The sequence below is a fragment of the Phyllobates terribilis genome, unplaced genomic scaffold (genome assembly GCF_046119375.1).
Source record: "Phyllobates terribilis strain yellow unplaced genomic scaffold, ASM4611937v1 Scaffold_5__5_contigs__length_657084704, whole genome shotgun sequence".
Classification (NCBI taxonomy): Eukaryota; Metazoa; Chordata; class Amphibia; order Anura; family Dendrobatidae; genus Phyllobates; species Phyllobates terribilis.
The window spans coordinates 620,554,795-620,573,807 of NW_027362765.1; the positions used below are offsets into that span (position 1 = coordinate 620,554,795).

At 44.6% G+C, this 19,013-nt stretch overlaps 1 protein-coding gene across 1 annotated transcript in view; it reads right to left on the reverse strand.

Annotated features, from left to right (window-relative positions):
* Positions 1-18,709, reverse strand: part of LOC141273770 (protein ELYS-like) — a 112,169-nt gene extending 93,460 nt beyond the window's left edge. The window contains exons 1-8 of the mRNA XM_073686107.1: positions 18,548-18,709; positions 12,655-12,784; positions 11,915-12,168; positions 11,653-11,833; positions 6,982-7,189; positions 2,675-2,788; positions 2,451-2,532; positions 1,140-1,290 (exon numbers count right to left, since the gene is read on the reverse strand). Coding sequence (XP_073542208.1) covers positions 1,140-1,290; positions 2,451-2,532; positions 2,675-2,788; positions 6,982-7,189; positions 11,653-11,833; positions 11,915-12,168; positions 12,655-12,784; positions 18,548-18,559 — 1,132 coding nt within the window. The 5' untranslated portion in view covers positions 18,560-18,709. The remainder of the gene's footprint in view (positions 1-1,139; positions 1,291-2,450; positions 2,533-2,674; positions 2,789-6,981; positions 7,190-11,652; positions 11,834-11,914; positions 12,169-12,654; positions 12,785-18,547) is intronic.
* Between the last annotated feature and the right edge of the window lie 304 nt (positions 18,710-19,013).

Below are 19,013 nucleotides of genomic sequence, written 5' to 3' on the forward strand. Positions count from 1 at the left end.
CATCCAATTTTAATGTGGATACCCTCAAATGAAAGCTGAAAGTCTGAACTTCAACTGCATCAGAATTGTTTTGTTTAAAATTCATTGTGGTAATGTCTAGAACCAAAATTAGAAAAATGTCGTCTCTGTCCAAATATATATGGACCTAACTGTAGATTCAATTATGTAGAAAAAAGTACTTCTGGGGATTGAAAACATTCTCTCCTTAACGCAAACTGATGTATAAAACCGTCATGATCAGGTCACTTTGTGCACTGCTTGAGGGATCTGTACGGTACAGCCTCTGCATCGGAGCAGCAGGAGCTCAATTGATATACACAGCCAGGATTCTGATGTGTTCTCACCAGGTTTAGCAGTTCAATCTGATATGCCGATAGTGACAACAGCACACAAAGAATCTGACCAAAAAAAAAAAGAGCGCTCCCTTTGTCAGACCATCATCAGCACCTCTAATGTGCGCAGCGGTGCCAATGGACTATGGCAACCAAGAGCCCGAAAATGGCCTTTTGGTCTGCCATACAGTACAGTTTAACAGATACTGCCAGAGTCGGGGTTTGATAGGTTGACGGGGATAAATTAGGTAATCCACTGTAGCGATGTGCGTTAACAATATGATCATGAGATTTTATGTTCAAGTTCCCTTAGGGTACTAATATTGTAGTGTAAAAAATATATATATATCCTTTGAAAAACATTCCATATCTCTGATTACTATAATGATATCAACATTTATGCGAAGCTGCATGGTGAACAATGCAAAGTGTATGTATATATGTGTGTTTTATATACACACATACATACACATATATACATACATTTGTAATTTTTTCTATTTCCACCTATAAATACAATTCATTCCACAAAAGACAAGCCCTCATTCAGCTATATCTTCAAAAAATGTGATGAATAAAATATATATTTGTCCTAAAGACCCCAAAATTAAGGGGTTAAAGGGATTTTCCAAGGATGGTCCAAATATTTTACATTTGAAGAAACTTAATCTAGTCGGCTTCTGATTAACAATGATGTATGAGATAAGACTTTGTTGTACTCTACATAGTCACATTTCAGATCAGTTTCTGTATATGCCTTGCAAACATAATAAAAGACATGAAAGAGAAAAATACAGAAAAACAAACCATCATGGAGACAGTCTTCTCTTTCGCTATGAGCATGGAATTTTTCTATAGTCTGACAGCCCAGTAACTTCATGCTGTTTGTTTGACCTCTTAAAAATAGGGTATTTGCTGAAAGATCCAGGTTATACCTTTCCTCACAGTATTCCAAGTTCTGTAAAAAAAAAATAAAGAAAGAATAATTGACATATAGATAGATAGATTTATATTATAGGAATAGATATACCTAGTCTAGCCTCTCCCTGCCCCACTCCAGGTGGTTGACAGGTCTGTACCATGTGTGTGTACATAGGAGGAGACCTGTCAAAATCAATCAACTGGAGCGGGCAGGAACAAGTGAGCCAAGGACCATGCCGGATTTGTCAGGTCTATTTCTATAGTCCATGGCTGGCTTTTCAAACAAATTTTTCTCTGAAATGCTGCGGGGTTCCAGTGAAAAGTGTACACGGCTGTAATCGTACAACCACGATGTTTCATGCCGTCTGTAATTCAGGCAGTGTGAATCTAGTGGCAGCTCATCAAGCCTCACATTTGAATCAATTTGAAGCCCTATAGGCTCTGTTTTGGCAGATGGTGCAAAGGGTTAAAACTTAGCCCTACAGATTCTGATTAAGTGCACCTGGATTTCTCTGCATATAGCCAGGCTAGGTGTTCACCTTAGTCAGTCAGCTGGGGAAGACTAAGCAGAGTGGGTTGTGTTGGAGATGTTAGAGAGAGACAAGCCAGAATTCCACTCTGAGAAGAGACTGCACAGGCCATGTGCGCCAAACTGCAAATATGAGTGGTTGCTTTGGACAATAGCAGTTTTGTTTGACCAAACTTGGACTAGCTGAGTCGTGTATGAGTAGCCAAGGTCTATTTTGTTCAGTTAGTGCCTGGACAAGGCTAGGGATTTTGTGTTTATGGTTTTGTTTTCTTTAAAAAATAAAATCCAGTGCCTGTGTAAAAGCAGTCTACTGCCGAGCATGAATCCCTACACAATATATGCAAGGACTTAAACATAACCAAAGACAGCAAGGGACACAGGAGAGATGTAGTGGAAAGTGAACAGTGACCACCAGCTGGAGGTGGGTGAAGATCCTAAAGCAGTCAAATGTGTATACATCCATAATGTAAATAAAGTGGTAACAGAACAAACAATGACAGTGTGAATGTTGTAATAAAACAAAGCTCCTGACCAGAAGTGTCACTCGAGGAGGAGCACTCACCAAGGAAGTAAGGAGGGTTCAGAGCTGTGAGGTGCTCTACAGACAACTTGAGAATGCCCCCTTTACATTACAAACCATACAGAATAAAAATATACAGACATCTTACCTCATACATAATTTGTCCTGATGATAAACGTTTTCTGTCCCCAAAAGCCAACTGCAGCAAATGAAAGCTTAAATCTCTACCACTATAGTAGAAAAGATTAAAAGGTTATGATGAGAACATAACTGGAGAGCTAAAGAAATGACAAAATACAGAACTCTTAATTTTGAAATGTAAAATAATTTGGGGAAAGGATGCAATGTTAGTAATTGGATTTTAACAATTACCTTTGACTTGTTTGAACAGCCCAAAGGTAACAGCAGTTTCGGGGGTCATTCTCAGGTTCTTGAAAAGTGACGGAGAAAACAGGAACTCTGCCCCCTTCAATTTGAACATGGTATCTGAAAAAAAATATATATATATACACATTAAGTCATTAAAATGTCCTACACAAAGCGACATACAATTATGATTTATCCCAGATGATAACTGCATGCAGAGCTGCTATAATAACACATCACGGCTTCTGGATATCCGGCCTGTACAAACATGATGCAGCCCACCACACTAAGCGCCGGCAAGCACGTTTCACACCGGTTAAAGAGAACCTGCCAGCAGATTTTAGTCCTATAAACTAAAGGCATGGCCATAATAGCACGGCGATGCTGATTAATATGATACCTGGTGTGAAGGGATGCGCTCAGTGGCTGCTGATTACTCATCTTATAAAGTTTTCATAAAATGGTGTCTTGTGCTTCAGGACAGGGCGTGGGGGCTGGGTCGTCTTCTGGTTCTCCACCCCTCCACACCAGACTCCTCTATTTCTGGAGCAGGTAACAGATTATTCAGGGACTCGCATACTTTATAAAATTCCACAACGCAGCCATCACTGCATATGCACCGCCTCTGACGCACACAAGACGTCATTCTCTGAAAACGTCATAAAGGTGAGTATTCAACAGCCACTGAGCGGATCCCTTCACATCAGGTATCAGTAATCAGCACCACAGTGCTATTATCGCCATGCCTTTAATTTAAAGGGCTAAATCCTGCTGACAGGTTCGCTTTAATCATTGTGGTCCGATGTTTGATTGAGTCTGTAGCAAAATATCAAAGTGCTCTACATAGCGCCTGCAGTGAAAATCATTTTTGGTGCTCATTCTGGTTTTTCCAAATTCTCAAAATCATTACATTAAAATGTTCAGATTTTTTAACCCCTTTCTAACATTGTGCGTAATAATACGTCCCTGTGCCCTGGACCTTATGGACCAGGTAAGTATTATTACTTCTCGGCGATCGCGCCCACACAAGTTGTGCAGCCGCGGTTGCCGGCGGGTGCCAGCTGATACCTGGAACCCAGAGCCAGGAGCAGTGTCCGCACCGCTCCCAGCACTTTAACCCCTTAAATGCTGCGATCGCAACATTTAGCGAGCGAGCAGAAAAACAAATGCCGCTCTGCTCTTGAATCGGAGACCCAGTGACATCATTGCCATGGTGTGGAAAGAAGGAGAAAGAGCCACAGGTACAAAGAGCCAGGCACCCAAATATTTGTATTACAAAAATATATAACATTTTATTGAACAGAAGTTTGACAAAAAGACATTAGACCACACAAAAAACATTAAAAGCATTTAAAAAAGGAAAGCAAAACCATGTGAGGGCGTAATATCCCACACATGCACCAACAGGTTAACTAGAATAGAAAAATCAGTCATCATTCAAGACATGTGTCATAGTGACCATAAAGAAAGTCATAAATAGCCCAAGATAGAAAAGTACATGATCATAAGGTTCAATAGTGAATGACTATAAAGTGCAGTAGTATATAGAATATTGATACAATACAAGATGCATAAATAGGATCAATCAAAAGAGAGGAGGACATCTAATAATATCGCCTAAACATCCTGATCATAATGTTAATCATAAACCATCTACTATGCAGGCACTCATAGAGTTCAAAAGTATACAGAGTGTAATATAATAACTGTATGCGCTATTAAGAGGTCAAAGTTAGTATACCTGTTGTGGTCACCCACGCGTATCGCTGCCCACTAGCAGCTTCGTCAGGGGTCACATGACTGTCGGCTAAAATATGGAAAACTTATAGCTCTCAAAATATAGTGATGCAAAAAAACAAAAATGTTTTTTAGTGTGTGACAGCTACCAAACATAAAAACCCGATCTAATCACTCACACCGCATGAGGAACGGCGTAAAAAATTAAAACAATTCTTCATCTGCTGCTTTGTTCATTCTGCCTCCCAAAGATCGCAGTATGGCTCGGCTCACATTTATCCTGCGCTCTGTGCTGAGCGCTTACGCTAGGGCTTCCATGTAAGTATACGATTCAGAAGGAACCCCCAGCGGAAGATTCCCTGTAATGAGGCAGATGGAGGCACCGTGGACGCCGTCTGGCCTGTGATCCAACATTGTCAGTCTTTTTATTAGGCGTGCATAAAAGTGCCGTCGGGCACAGTTTTGTTAACGACTGAAAAACAGGACACAGCTAAACAGAGGCCAGACTGAGTCCAGAGTAAGGCCGGTTTCACGCGTCTTGATATTTCCGGTAAAGGAAATACTGGTACCGGAGATAACCGTGTCCGTGTGTACCTGTGTGACATACGTGTGGCAACTGTGTGCCGCATCAGGAGCACACGAACTGGCACCTGGGAATCAGTGGTAAAGTTAACGCTGTTCCCAAGCGTTGGGTGATCAATGCTGCCCTCATCATTATCCCATGCCGATGCATCAGCACGAGCAAGGAACAATGTTGACAGTAGTATTCTGCTTCCGGTGTGTCCTGGTGTAAAAATAAAATTTTACATTCAAATAGCCAAGTCAGGGCCCCTTCCCTTCCGAGCCCCACCATGCCCCTAAACAGTGGTTTTCCCTCACATTTGGGGTATCTGCGTGCTCAGGAGAAAGTGCACAACAAACTTTGGGATCCATTTTATCCTGTTACGCTTGCAAAAATGAAAAAAAAAAAATTGGGTCTAAAGTAGAATGTTCAGTGTTTTCTTCCACATTCCAACAATTCCTGTGAAGCACCTGAAGGGTTAATAAATCTATTGAATGTGGTTTTGAGCACCTTGAGGGGTACAATGTTTAGAATGGTGTCCCTTTTGGGTATTTTCTGTCATAAAGGCCCCTCAAGGTCACTTCAAATGTGATGTGGTCCCTAAACAAATAGTTTTGTAAATTTTGTTGTAAAAATGAGAAAACACTGGTCAACTTTTAACCCTTCTAACAAAGAAAAATGTTGGTTTTAAAATTGTGCTGATGTAAAGTAGACATGTGGGAAATGTTATGTATTAACTATTTTGTGTGACACATCTCTCTGATTTAAGGGCATAAAAATTCAAAGTTTGAAAATTGCAAAATTTTCTAAGTTATCGCCAAATTTCGAATTTTTTCACAAATAAACGTAAATCATATCAAATAAATGTTACCACTATCACAAATTGCAATATGTCATGAAAAAAAACAAATCTCAGAATCAGTGGGATCCGTTGAAGCGTTCCAGAGTTATTGCATGAAAGGGAGACTGGTCAGAGTTGTAAAAATTGCGCTGGTGATTAACGTTCAAACAAGCTTCGGGGGTAAAGGGGTTAAGCATTTCCCACCTCCCATTGGCTTTCAATGCAACTTGGACAGAATAAAAAAAAATATATATATATATATATATATAAGTCTTGAAGTTTACCACAAAAAACTGGGAAAATGTATTTACTTGGATATAAGCCTAGGGTGGGAAATGCAGCAGCTACTGGTAAATTTCCCCATCCTGGTGTGCATATCATCCTCATCCCCAATCCTGGTATGCATGGCCCCCCATCAATGCACACATGAAAAAAAATAACACTTCTACTCACCTTCCCTCTGCTCCAGTGCTGCGTCCTGTTCTTCCAGCAGCTGATGAGCGCATGACGCCACTGCCATGCGCCCTCAGACGCTGAGGTGAGCTGCCGGGATATTCACTTCTCTCCACGCCGGGACTATGGGCGTGGAGTGGAGTGAATATTCATTTTCTTTAATAGCGCAGTGTCAGTCGCAGCAGCTCAGCGATACGGTGTGCTCCAATAGCATGCACAGAGGATAACGGAGCCAGTGGCTGCGACTGACAGTGTGCGCTATTAAAGAAAATGAGTATTCACTCCTCTCCACCCCCATGGGCGTGGAGAAGAGTGAATATTAATTTTCTTTAGCAGCAGGCACACATGGTAGCTGCAGCAGCCGGCTACTGCCTGTGCACCGCTCTTCCGCCGCAACCTCTCCCACCCCACAGCCAGAATGTAAGTATATACTCGAGTATAAGCCGAGGGTTTTTTTTTTTTCAGCATAAAAAAAAATGTGCTGAAAAAGTCAGCTTATACACGAGTATATGCAGTAGCTTTGAAAAAAATCATTATATACACACATTTTAATCAAAGTTATATATTAAATTACTATGTACAATAATGTGTGGCCAGAAAAAATACCAATTTTCCCTAATAAAACAAGCTTAATACAGCCACGTGAGGGAAAATCTTGAAATGTATCTAAGAATGAAGTAATGCATTTGAATATAGAAAAATAAACAAAACTTTACTTACTCTCGTCTTAAAGTTTTCATGTTCCATAAAGAGAGGTATCCATCAGAGAATCCTACAGCCAGGTGATTAGTTCTAGCTATATAGCTGACTGTGGTGACCATGGCTCCAGAAGGTGCAAGCAGCTGAAGACCTATGTGTCGTCTCTCTCGATTAGCCGCTTTTCGGAGTTTAGGGATTTCTGCAGGTATCCCACTAATGACTTCAAGGTCTATAAATAAATTGACAGAAACAAGCATTTCAACATTAAAAGGGGTTGTCACTAACACCTTCTTAAAACTAAACGTTCAGCCCTGATAAAAAAAACAAACAAAAAAAAACAACTTGTACTCGCCTCCCATGCCGGCTCCATTCCAGCGGTGTCAGCACTCGCGGTCCCGGGTCTGTGATGCGGTGGAATGACCTGTGATGCCCGGCGCCCAATCACTGCTGGCGTCAGAGTCCCGGCCTTCAGACAAACTAAACATGAAGAAGAAATCTGGGATCCTCCATGTTCAGTTTGTACGAAGGCGCAGACTGACACCAGCACTGATTGGGCGCCGGGCATCACAGGTCATTCCACCGCATCACAGACCCGGGACCGCGAGTGCTGACACCGCTGGAACGGAGCCGGCACGGGATGTGAATATAGGGGTTTTTTTATTGGGGGGCCGAACATTTCGTTTAAGGGGTTGTCCCAGTAGTGGACAACCCCTTTAAGTCTATTTGCCTGTAATTACATAAGCTGTTGTGTTTGTACATGAGAAACAAACATTTGTTACATTTCCTCTCTGATTTTCAGTGGAATAAGTTGTTAAGTAAAGACTAGCTATGATGTCTCCTATACAGACATGAGGGGCTCCTGCTCTCCTGCCCCTATGCAGAACACAGAGAAAAGTAGCATGGCTATAATACAGCAGTACAACCAGCAGTAAGGTGATATAAAACACATTTTAGCTGTTTTTTTTTTTTCAGAGGGAATGGCGAGTTTTGGAAAAAAAAATCTCATCACTCTCAGATCTCACTTCCAGCATTTACAGTCATTACAAGGGCCAGGAACCCCCTGGAAAACCCCTAGGAGAAGAGCTACGCTGTCATGTCATTACATCCAACACAACCTATCCCAGGTACAGGGGAATAATACCAACAGCCGCAGAACGTTTGTTAAAAGGGAAAATAAAAAAAACTACATTTTAGTCAGCTCTTCAGCCACTTTATCAGGAGGCAGCAAGTTAAACATGCAAAAAGCGATGAGCGGTTTGTAGTATTGATTTCAGCGTTGGTTATAGAATCAGTGACCACTTAAAAGGAGTTTTGAATAACAATTGGGAATCTGAAAAAGGTCTGTCCGTATTAAGAACATTGGAGTAAAGCCCGCTCCTAGATACCCATTTTGTTCTGGACGTTTTAAAATGCCCAAACTGAAGCAAAACCGAAGTCCACCCTCGCCACCTCCCTGCACCATCTTGATTTGTGCTTCTCCTTACACCAAGTCTCATTATGTCCTACCAAAAGACAGATCCTGCAACAAATATAAGGACAGGAGGGAGGAGCGGAGGGTAGAAAAACAATAGGAATATTTGACACATTTTACATCGTGCAGTCTGTCCTATCCATTTTGGGTCTTCTCTATGCTGATGTCTGACTAATTCCCAAACTAAGTGAGCAAGTGCTATAATGTGTAAATGAAAGATACCACTGCAGCAAATCCCTCGCCTCTCTTTACTGTTTTACACTAGATTAAATTTACTTCTTCCCTTAAATATATTACGGTTTCTTTAAATACAAGTTATACAATATTTTAATAGACTTTCTACATTAATTCTCTACAGTTTTCAATACCTCCATTTGATGTAATTGAATAGAAACCTTTAATTTGCCTAGTGAAAGTCAGTCTTTGTAATACAAGACACATACGGGCATAGCTCATAACTACAGGTGCTTCTCACAAAATTAGAATATCATCAAAAAGTTAATTTATTTCAGTTCTTCAATACAGAAAGTGAAACTTATATATTATATAGAGTCATTACACACAGAGGGATCTATTATATAGAGTCATTACACACAGAGTGATCTATTATATAGAGTCATTACACACAGAGTGATCTATTATATAGAGTCATTACACACAGAGGGATCTATTATATAGAGTCATTACACACAGAGTGATCTATTAGAGTCATTACACACAGAGTGATCTATTATATAGAGTCATTACACACAGAGTGATTATATAGAGTCATTACACACAGAGTGATCTATTATATAGAGTCATTACACACAGAGTGATCTATTAGAGTCATTACACACAGAGTGATCTATTATATAGAGTCATTACACACAGAGTGATCTATTAGAGTCATTACACACAGAGTGATCTATTATATAGAGTCATTACAAACAGAGTGATCTATTATATAGAGTCATTACAAACAGAGTGATTATATAGAGTCATTACAAACAGAGTGATCTATTATATAGAGTCATTACAAACAGAGTGATCTATTATATAGAGTCATTACAAACAGAGTGATTATATAGAGTCATTACAAACAGAGTGATCTATTATATAGAGTCATTACAGACAGAGGGATCTATTATATAGAGTCATTACAGACAGAGTGATCTATTATATAGAGTCATTACACACAGAGTGATCTATTTCAAGTGTTTATTTCTGTTAATGTTGATGATTATGACTTACAGCCAATGAAAACACAAAAGTCAGTATCTCAGTATATTAGAATACTTTATAACAGCTTGAAAAATGAAATAAAATCCGAAATGTTGGCCTATTGAAATGCATGTTCAGTAAATGCACTCAGTACTTGGTCAGGGCTCCTTTTGCATCAATTACTGCATCAATGTGGCGTGGCATGGAGGCGATCAGCCTGTGGCACTGCTGAGGTGTTATGGAAGTCCAGGTTGCTTTGATAGCAGCCTTCAGCTCGTCTGCATTGTTGGGTCTGGTGTCTCTCATCTTCCTCTTGACAATACCCCATAAATTCTCTATGGGGTTAAGGTCGGGCGAGTTTGCTGGCCAATCAAGCACAGTCATACTATGGCTTTTAAACCAGGTATTGGTACTTTTGGCAGTGTGGACAGGTGCCAAGTCCTGCTGAAGAATGAAATTTCCATCTCCAAAAAACTTGTCCGCAGAGGGAAGCATGAAGTGCTGTAAAATGTCCTGGTAGACGGCTGCGCTGACTTTGGTCTTGATAAAACACAGTGGACCTACACCAGCAGATGACATGGCTCCCCAAACCATCACTGATTGTGGAAACCTCACACTAGACCTCCAGCAGCTTGGATTGTGGCCTCTCCACTCTTCCTACAGACTCTCAGACCTTGATTTCCAAATGAAATGCAAAATTTACTTTCATCTGAAAACACCACCTTGGACCACTGAGCATCAGTCCAGGTCTTTTTCTCCTTGCCCAGGTAAGACTCTTCTGGCATTGTCTATTGGTCATAAGTGGCTTGACACAAGGAATGTGACACTTGTAGCCCATGTCCTGGATACGTCCGTGCGGTGGCAGCTCTTGAAGCAATGACTCCAGCAGCAGTCCACTCCATGTGAATCTCCCCCTATTTTTTTGAACGGCCTTTTCTTAGCAATCCTTTCAAGGCTGTGGTTATCTCGGTTGCTTGTGCACCTTTTCCTACCACACTTTTTCCTTCTGCTCAACTTTCCATTAATATGCTTTGATACAGCACTCTGAACAGCCAGCTTCCTTAGCAATGACCTTATGTGGCTTACCCTCCTTGTGGAGTGTGTCAATGACTGCCTTCTGGACATCTGTCAAGTCAGCAGTCTTCCCCATGATTGTGGAGCCTACTGAAACAGACTAAAGGGACCTTTTTAAATGCTTAGGAAGCCTTTGCAGGTGTTTTTTAATTCTAATTTACTGAGATAATGACTTTTGTGCTTTCATTGGCTGGAGGCCATAATCATCAACATTAACAGAAATAAACACTTGAAATAGATCACTGTTTGTAATGACTCTATATAATATATGAGTTTCACTTTTTGTATTGAAGAACTGAAATACAATTTTTGATGATATTGTAATTTAGTGAGAAGCACGTGTGTACACAGCGCTGTAGCTATGTGCCCATCACATGACCAGTGCAAAATGTTTATCCACCAGAAGCAAACAATGAATATTACTAATAAAGGACAGCAAGCAGACATCTTAAAAACCACGAGGAATGAATACAGACAGTATATCGCAAAGGCACTAAAGAGGTTAATGGCATTATGTTGTTTTGTGAAATCATAAAGGGAATTCCAAATCAAGTAAATAGCATAATGCTGATATGTGATATGCCATCACTTCATCTCTGGGGCCCCAAACCAATTTGGGTGGGGGGGGGGCGCATTTCAGGCTCTTAATTTTTTTTCTGCACAAAGGTGGTCGTGATATCTGAACTGTGCTGGGAAAGGCAAAGAGCCCCATCCACTTGAATGAAGAAGTGCCGCAGCAGGTGGCCTCACACCAATGTTCAGAAGGGAAATGTTATTCCTAGGATTGTTGGGTGCTCTAGAGGTCAGACCCCTTGTGTTTATTGTGTGCTGACAAATCCTAGTAATATGCCATCAATTACTAAAATGTGGTCACCCCTTTAACACAACTTGATTTAGTTTTGTTAAAATACATTTTAAAAATCCTGATTTATTAAGAAAAATACCTGACGCTTCCAACTCATCTTGATTGCAAGAGATATCATCTAAACATAGATCAATAAGAAGAACATGCCCAACATCTGTAACCACAGCTGCCACGCCAAAGAACCATCTTAGACTCTGGTGTAAATGCTGAGTACTTGCATTGGCTCCGCCATCATTCACTAAGGGTTCAACAGCCGTTACCTGAAAGCACAAGAAAATATATAAATTATAACAGTTTCCCAAAAAGGATCGAGCAAATCAATCAAGTTTAGAAGTGCTTACCGAGCCAGGGAGCGCCACTGCTTTAACAACTTTTGAAATGCCGACATCATACAAGCAAAGAACACTGCCTTCTGCTTCAAGCAGACCCACAAGAAGTCCTGTCTTCTTCTGCCATGAAAACTCTTTGACAGCGACAACAGTGGGAGGTCTCTCAGTCACTGAGCTAAAACAGTATGCAGAAAGTCTTTCACCCGTTACTGAATTGGTAACTTCAAGCTGGGGTCCACATGCGAGCCAAGCAAGCCCAGCTCTCCCTTTACAGAAAAGAGAAATAAATTACACACATGCACTGCCAACCTTTTCTGAGCCTATAACTTCATATTTGTAAAAACAGATTAAAGATATCAGTTTTTACAAGAAACACTGGGCATATGCCCCCACAACAGAGAGTTAGCTGCATAGTATAGGGGATAACTGTTAGATCGGTGTAAGGCAGGGCTCGCACAACTGTATTTCACAGTCCGTATATGAAGCACAAGGTCCAAAACGTACCGCTTCAGACCCGAGGCTGTAAGCTAAGGTTGGGAAGCCGGCCACGAGGTCAGGCGATGCAGCCCGTATACGACCACAAGATACGCTTGTATGAACTCCACTTTAGTCCTACTTTTACCCCACCAATCTAACAATCATCACTTATCAGAAAAGATTAAAGAAGACTGGAAAAAAAAACCTTTACCATTCATTTGGTAAAATAATGAGCAAACAGACCATCGTTCTATTAGATGTTACATATCTCTTACCTGGGGTAAACTTTGCACGCAAGACAGATTCCAGGTTAATTTCATCCTCCTGGAGAGCTTCTATTGTGATCTCCGGAAATTGCAGCAAGCTGCTAGTTACTTGGGCCTCAAGATTCGGCATCTTATTTTTCTTTCAGAGGAAAAACAAGAATTTGAAATTAAACAAAGTAAATGAAAACACAGTAATATTACACCAGTATATATATATATATATATATAAGCACAGAAAGGACACTCCAGTCATATGCACCCATACACAATACAGGTGCTTACATGGCCAATAGAAAAATGCTAGATTATTTCCCATAATGGGCCACTTTGCACTGAAAGGTATAGTCACCATATACCCACTGAACGTATGCCAAGCAGGGCTGTGGAGTCAGTAAGCCAAACCTTCGCCCCCTTGATGTCCGTCTTCACAGCACGGCCTCACTGCTGAGCGTGTACATAAAGTGCAGCACAGATTTATCTCACCTAAGCAGAGACCTTTACATCAGGAACAGAACAGACATTTATAGGACATTTCACAACTTTCCCAAATTCTTATGAAAACATTTACAGCACATCCTGCATTGTACTACTGTACCCAATTTATTATATATTTTAGGAATCGGTCCATTTTATACCAACTGCAACTCCACAGCCCTGAGGCCAAGACAACAAACTTGGTAACAACCTATGGATTTATTTTGTCCATACGCTTGGTGTATTTGCAGTACATGCAAAATATACAGTGTTACAAACTTAAGGAAAAGTCTTTACATATGCCACCTATTCAAGGCTTCGTTGACCTTTAGCCATGATTATAACTGGATACAATTTTGATTTTACAAAAATCTTTGCCGAATAGGCATAAAGGGCGAATTCTGAAAACCTGCGCACTTGATCTTAGCAATCAGACTCAATTTCTCAGAAATGACAAATGGTAAGGTTTTTAATATTAGAGTTAGGACTGTCCCATAAGGGTTGCCGTGAAGTGGCGGGATGGCTTTCACATTATTTTGATCAAAATTATGTTAACTAAATACCCTTTATTATTTATTATTATTCTTGCACTGTGCGATTTATACATCTACTTTCAGTTATTTGGGTATTTTTCTTGTTCTTGGTTTCTCTCAATTTCTCAGAAGCCCATATGATAATTAAGGAAGCAAACTAATTGCTATAGCAATTATTCCATTGCACCAGTTTTCCTAAATCTCTGTCATCTCTGAATCCGGCGGTCTTACTTTCCATTACTAGGTACAACATTTCTTTTAAAAGGGAGAAAGAAAATGCAAATCTGAAACTCCCTGCAGCGCTGCGGGGGGGGCACAAGCCACATTCTTCTGCCAGGTGCAGCAGCTGAACTCAGAATACTGGACCGTGTCTCCCATCAGTAATGTGCTATTTCATCAATTTATGGAGATCCTGTACATTACAACATAGATCAGAGACGTCAAACACACAGAGGGCCAAAATGAAAAACGTGGACAATGTCGCAGGCCAACCAGTATACAATATGGGGCCCACACAGTCCTCCGTACAGTATAATGGGGCCCACACAGTCCTCCGTACAGTATAATGGGGCCCACACAGTCCTCCGTACAGTATAATGGGGCCCACACAGTCCTCCGTACAGTATAATGGGGCCCACACAGTCCTCCGTACAGTATAATGGGGCCCACACAGTCCTCCGTACAGTATAATGGGGCCCACACAGTCCTCCGTACAGTATAATGGGGCCCACACAGTCCTCCGTACAGTATAATGGGGCCCACACAGTCCTCCGTACAGTATAATGGGGCCCACACAGTCCTCCGTACAGTATAATGGGGCCCACACAGTCCTCCGTACAGTATAATGGGGCCCACACAGTCCTCCGTACAGTATAATGGGGCCCACACAGTCCTCCGTACAGTATAATGGGGCCCACACAGTCCTCCGTACAGTATAATGGGGCCCACACAGTCCTCCGTACAGTATAATGGGGCCCACACAGTCCTCCGTACAGTATAATGGGGCCCACACAGTCCTCCGTACAGTATAATGGGGCCCACACAGTCCTCCGTACAGTATAATGGGGCCCACACAGTCCTCCGTACAGTATAATGGGGCCCACACAGTCCTCCGTACAGTATAATGGGGCCCACACAGTCCTCCGTACAGTATAATGGGGCCCACACAGTCCTCCGTACAGTATAATGGGGCCCACACAGTCCTCCGTACAGTATAATGGGGCCCACACAGTCCTCCGTACAGTATAATGGGGCCCACACAGTCCTCCGTACAGTATAATGGGGCCCACACAGTCCTCCGTACAGTATAATGGGGCCCACACAGTCCTCCGTACAGTATAATGGGGCCCACACAGTCCTCCGTACAGTATAATGGGGCCCACACAGTCCTCCGTACAGTATAATGGGGCCCACATAGTCCTCCACACAGTATAATGGGGCCCACATAGTCCTCCACACAGTATAATGGGGCCCACATAGTCCTCCACACAGTATAATGGGGCCCACATAGGGGTGGTGGTTCTGATGTCACGGGCCAAATAAAATCACCCTGAGGGCCAGATTTCGCCCACAGGACAGAGTTTGACACGTATGACAGATATTCAGCCACCTGTAAGGATTACAGCTTTTGGAGTCACAGCACAGCTACTACTAACAATCTAGAGATGATGGGGAATCCACCATTCCTTCTCACTACACAATGTCAGGGAGGAGGAGTTAGAAGGAAGAGCATGCCCATTGCTTCTCCATTCACGGACTAGAGTACAGCACTCTGGCCATTTCTTTCAGCTCCACAGACATGACCATTCCAATGGCAAGGGTCCCAGACTACTTAAAAAATCTATAAAATGAAGGCTATTTTCTCCTCAGTTAAGTTATGTGATCTTATGACCATTGCTGAGAAGTACCATGTTATCTAATGGAGGTCACCATTTCAGTCACCAGACCATGCTGCATAATGAGTCTAATGTAACCTTTTCCAAAAGGTAGAAACAAACTCCTATCATAGTAATGATGATGGCTACACAGCTCCAGTTAGCCAGCTACAATAAAGATGATGACCATTCAGACTCTGTAAACTGATAATCTATTTGGTCACTGATGAGAATAGTGTATGAGATGATAAGTTATTACAGAAGGCAGAAGTGGTACTAGTTCTAGCTGATTACATGATGCACAGAATGAATGGCTAGGTTTACAAAGTTTATTTCTGGAGGATTTTGAAACAGATCTGCTCCAAATTCTTCCTTAAAGAATGGAATTCTTTACATGTAGCGCAGACAATGAAATAATCAGGTGTTGGTGAATTTATAAAGAAAAACAACTACAGTAATTCTTCAGAGAAGATGCCGAGTTTTAGAATTCGGTACATGCAAGTCTGTTCCTAAGGGTAAAGTCCCACGATGTGCTGCCACATGTGACAAAAACCCATACCCACCTCGGGGGCCACTGTGAACGGGTTTATCAGTAATACCTCATATGTTACTGCAAACTTATGAATTCAATCGCCCCACAGGTAGGTCTGGCTAGTGTCCGCAGTATGTGCAAAACCTCATGGATCCGCACCGACTAAGGTCAGTCAGGCAGTGAAATAATCGCTGTCAATCACAGTCAAATAAATGATGGCAGTAATGTCCAGGCAGGAGGCTACTACAGCCATCACTACCTGCCACAATGATGAGCACGCGGTGCCGTCAGTCGGCAGGGGACGCGGTGCCGTCAGTCGGCAGGGGACGCGGTGCCGTCAGTCGGCAGGGGACGCGGTGCCGTCAGTCGGCAGGGGACGCGGTGCCGTCAGTCGGCAGGGGACGCGGTGCCGTCAGTCGGCAGGGGACGCGGTGCCGTCAGTCGGCAGGGGACGCGGTGCCGTCAGTCGGCAGGGGACGCGGTGCCGTCAGTCAGGGCAATGGCCCCATGTACAGGACAGTCAGCAGCGGGTGATGCCAGCCCTGCACTCATAGCGGTGCTGTCAGTCGGTAGGGGACGCGGCGCTGTCAGTCGGTAGGGGACGCGGCGCTGTCAGTCGGTAGGGGACGCGGCGCTGTCAGTCGGTAGGGGACGCGGCGCTGTCAGTCGGTAGGGGACGCGGCGCTGTCAGTCGGTAGGGGACGCGGCGCTGTCAGTCGGTAGGGGACGCGGCGCTGTCAGTCGGTAGGGGACGCGGCGCTGTCAGTCGGTAGGGGACGCGGCGCTGTCAGTCGGTAGGGGACGCGGCGCTGTCAGTCGGTAGGGGACGCGGCGCTGTCAGTCAGTAGGGGACGCGGCGCTGTCAGTCAGTAGGGGACGCGGCGCTGTCAGTCAGTAGGGGACGCGGCGCTGTCAGTCAGTAGGGGACGCGGCGCTGTCAGTCAGTAGGGGACGCGGCGCTGTCAGTCAGTAGGGGACGCGGCGCTGTCAGTCAGTAGGGGACGCGGCGCTGTCAGTCAGTAGGGGACGCGGCGCTGTCAGTCAGTAGGGGACGCGGCGCTGTCAGTCAGTAGGGGACGCGGCGCTGTCAGTCAGTAGGGGACGCGGCGCTGTCAGTCAGTAGGGTACGCGGCGCTGTCAGTCAGTAGAGGACGCGGCGCTGTCAGTCAGTAGAGGACGCGGCGCTGTCAGTCAGTAGAGTACGCGGCGCTGTCAGTCAGTAGGGTACGCGGCGCTGTCAGTCAGTAGGGTACGCGGCGCTGTCAGTCAGTAGGGTACGCGGCGCTGTCAGTCAGTAGGGTACGCGGCGCTGTCAGTCAGTAGGGTACGCGGCGCTGTCAGTCAGTAGGGTACGCGGCGCTGTCAGTCAGTAGGGTACGCGGCGCTGTCAGTCAGTAGGGTACGCGGCGCTGTCAGTCAGTAGGGTACGCGGTGCTGTCAGTCAGTAGGGTACGCGGTGCTGTCAGTCAGTAGGGTACGCGGTGCTGTCAGTCAGTAGGGTACGCGGTGCTGTCAGTCAGTAGGGTACGCGGTGCTGTCAGTCAGTAGGGTACGCGGTGCTGTCAGTCAGTAGGGGACGCGGTGCCGTCAGTCAGTAGGGGACGCGGTGCCGTCAGTCAGTAGGGTACGCGGTGCCGTCAGTCAGTAGGGGACGCGGTGCTGTCAGTCAGTAGGGTACGCGGTGCTGTCAGTCAGTAGGGTACGCGGTGCTGTCAGTCAGTAGGGTACGCGGTGCTGTCAGTCAGTAGGGTACGCGGTGCTGTCAGTCAGTAGGGTACGCGGTGCCGTCAGTCAGTAGAGTACGCGGTGCCGTCAGTCAGTAGGGTACGCGGTGCCGTCAGTCAGTAGGGGACGCGGTGCTGTCAGTCAGTAGGGTACGCGGTGCTGTCAGTCAGTAGGGTACGCGGTGCTGTCAGTCAGTAGGGTACGCGGTGCTGTCAGTCAGTAGGGTACGCGGTGCTGTCAGTCAGTAGGGTACGCGGTGCTGTCAGTCAGTAGGGTACGCGGTGCTGTCAGTCAGTAGGGTACGCGGTGCTGTCAGTCAGTAGAGTACGCGGTGCTGTCAGTCAGTAGAGTACGCGGTGCTGTCAGTCAGTAGAGTACGCGGTGCTGTCAGTCAGTAGAGTACGCGGTGCTGTCAGTCAGTAGAGTACGCGGTGCTGTCAGTCAGGGCAATGGCCCCATGTACAGGACAGTCAGCAGCGGGTGATGCCAGCTCTGCACTCATAGCGGTGGTGTCTGGCACTCCCCCTACAGGGCGGATATAGAATGCAGAGTCCGGGACCCCCGTGGCCGGGGAGATGTGACAGCTTTCACTGTGGTCTTTCCCGTCTGGAGAGCAGACCTCGCAGTGAGCAGCCTGCCATGACTGAGCCAGTGCACGGCCCCGGCCAGCAGCGCGCACGCTGCCTACACGGCCAGTCAGGCTCCGCTCTTTTTCCAGGCAGTGACACGCACGATAAAGCGGGCACGATGTTCCGTCTGCTCACCGTGAAGACCATCGCAGTCGCCGGGCTCAGCTTCTCTCCCCAGCGTCACACTGCGAGCAGGCCTGCGGGATCATCACGGCCACCATCTCTGATCACCAAGCGCCACCGGTTCCTCTTCCTTCCCACTGAGTACGTCACAGAGCCGTGCGTGCGCCGTAACAAAGGGGCGTGAGTTCTGTTCTGTCATTGGTTGGTTTGTGTTTAGGGGCGGTTCCCTTTTGCGGACGTCACAGATTGCGTGTTCCCGTCACGTTACGTCACACTTCTCAGTTATAGGCTATGTGCCCACGATGCAGAAATGAAGCAGAAAATTTCTGCAGCATTTCTGCATCTCCCTGGCAGAAAAAACGCATGCAGATTGTGCATGCGTTTTCCCTGCAGAATACATGCGGATCCACATGCGTTTCCGCATGCAGATTGACAAGCACTTTCCAGGCGATAGCATCACTTGGAAAGTGCTTGACAA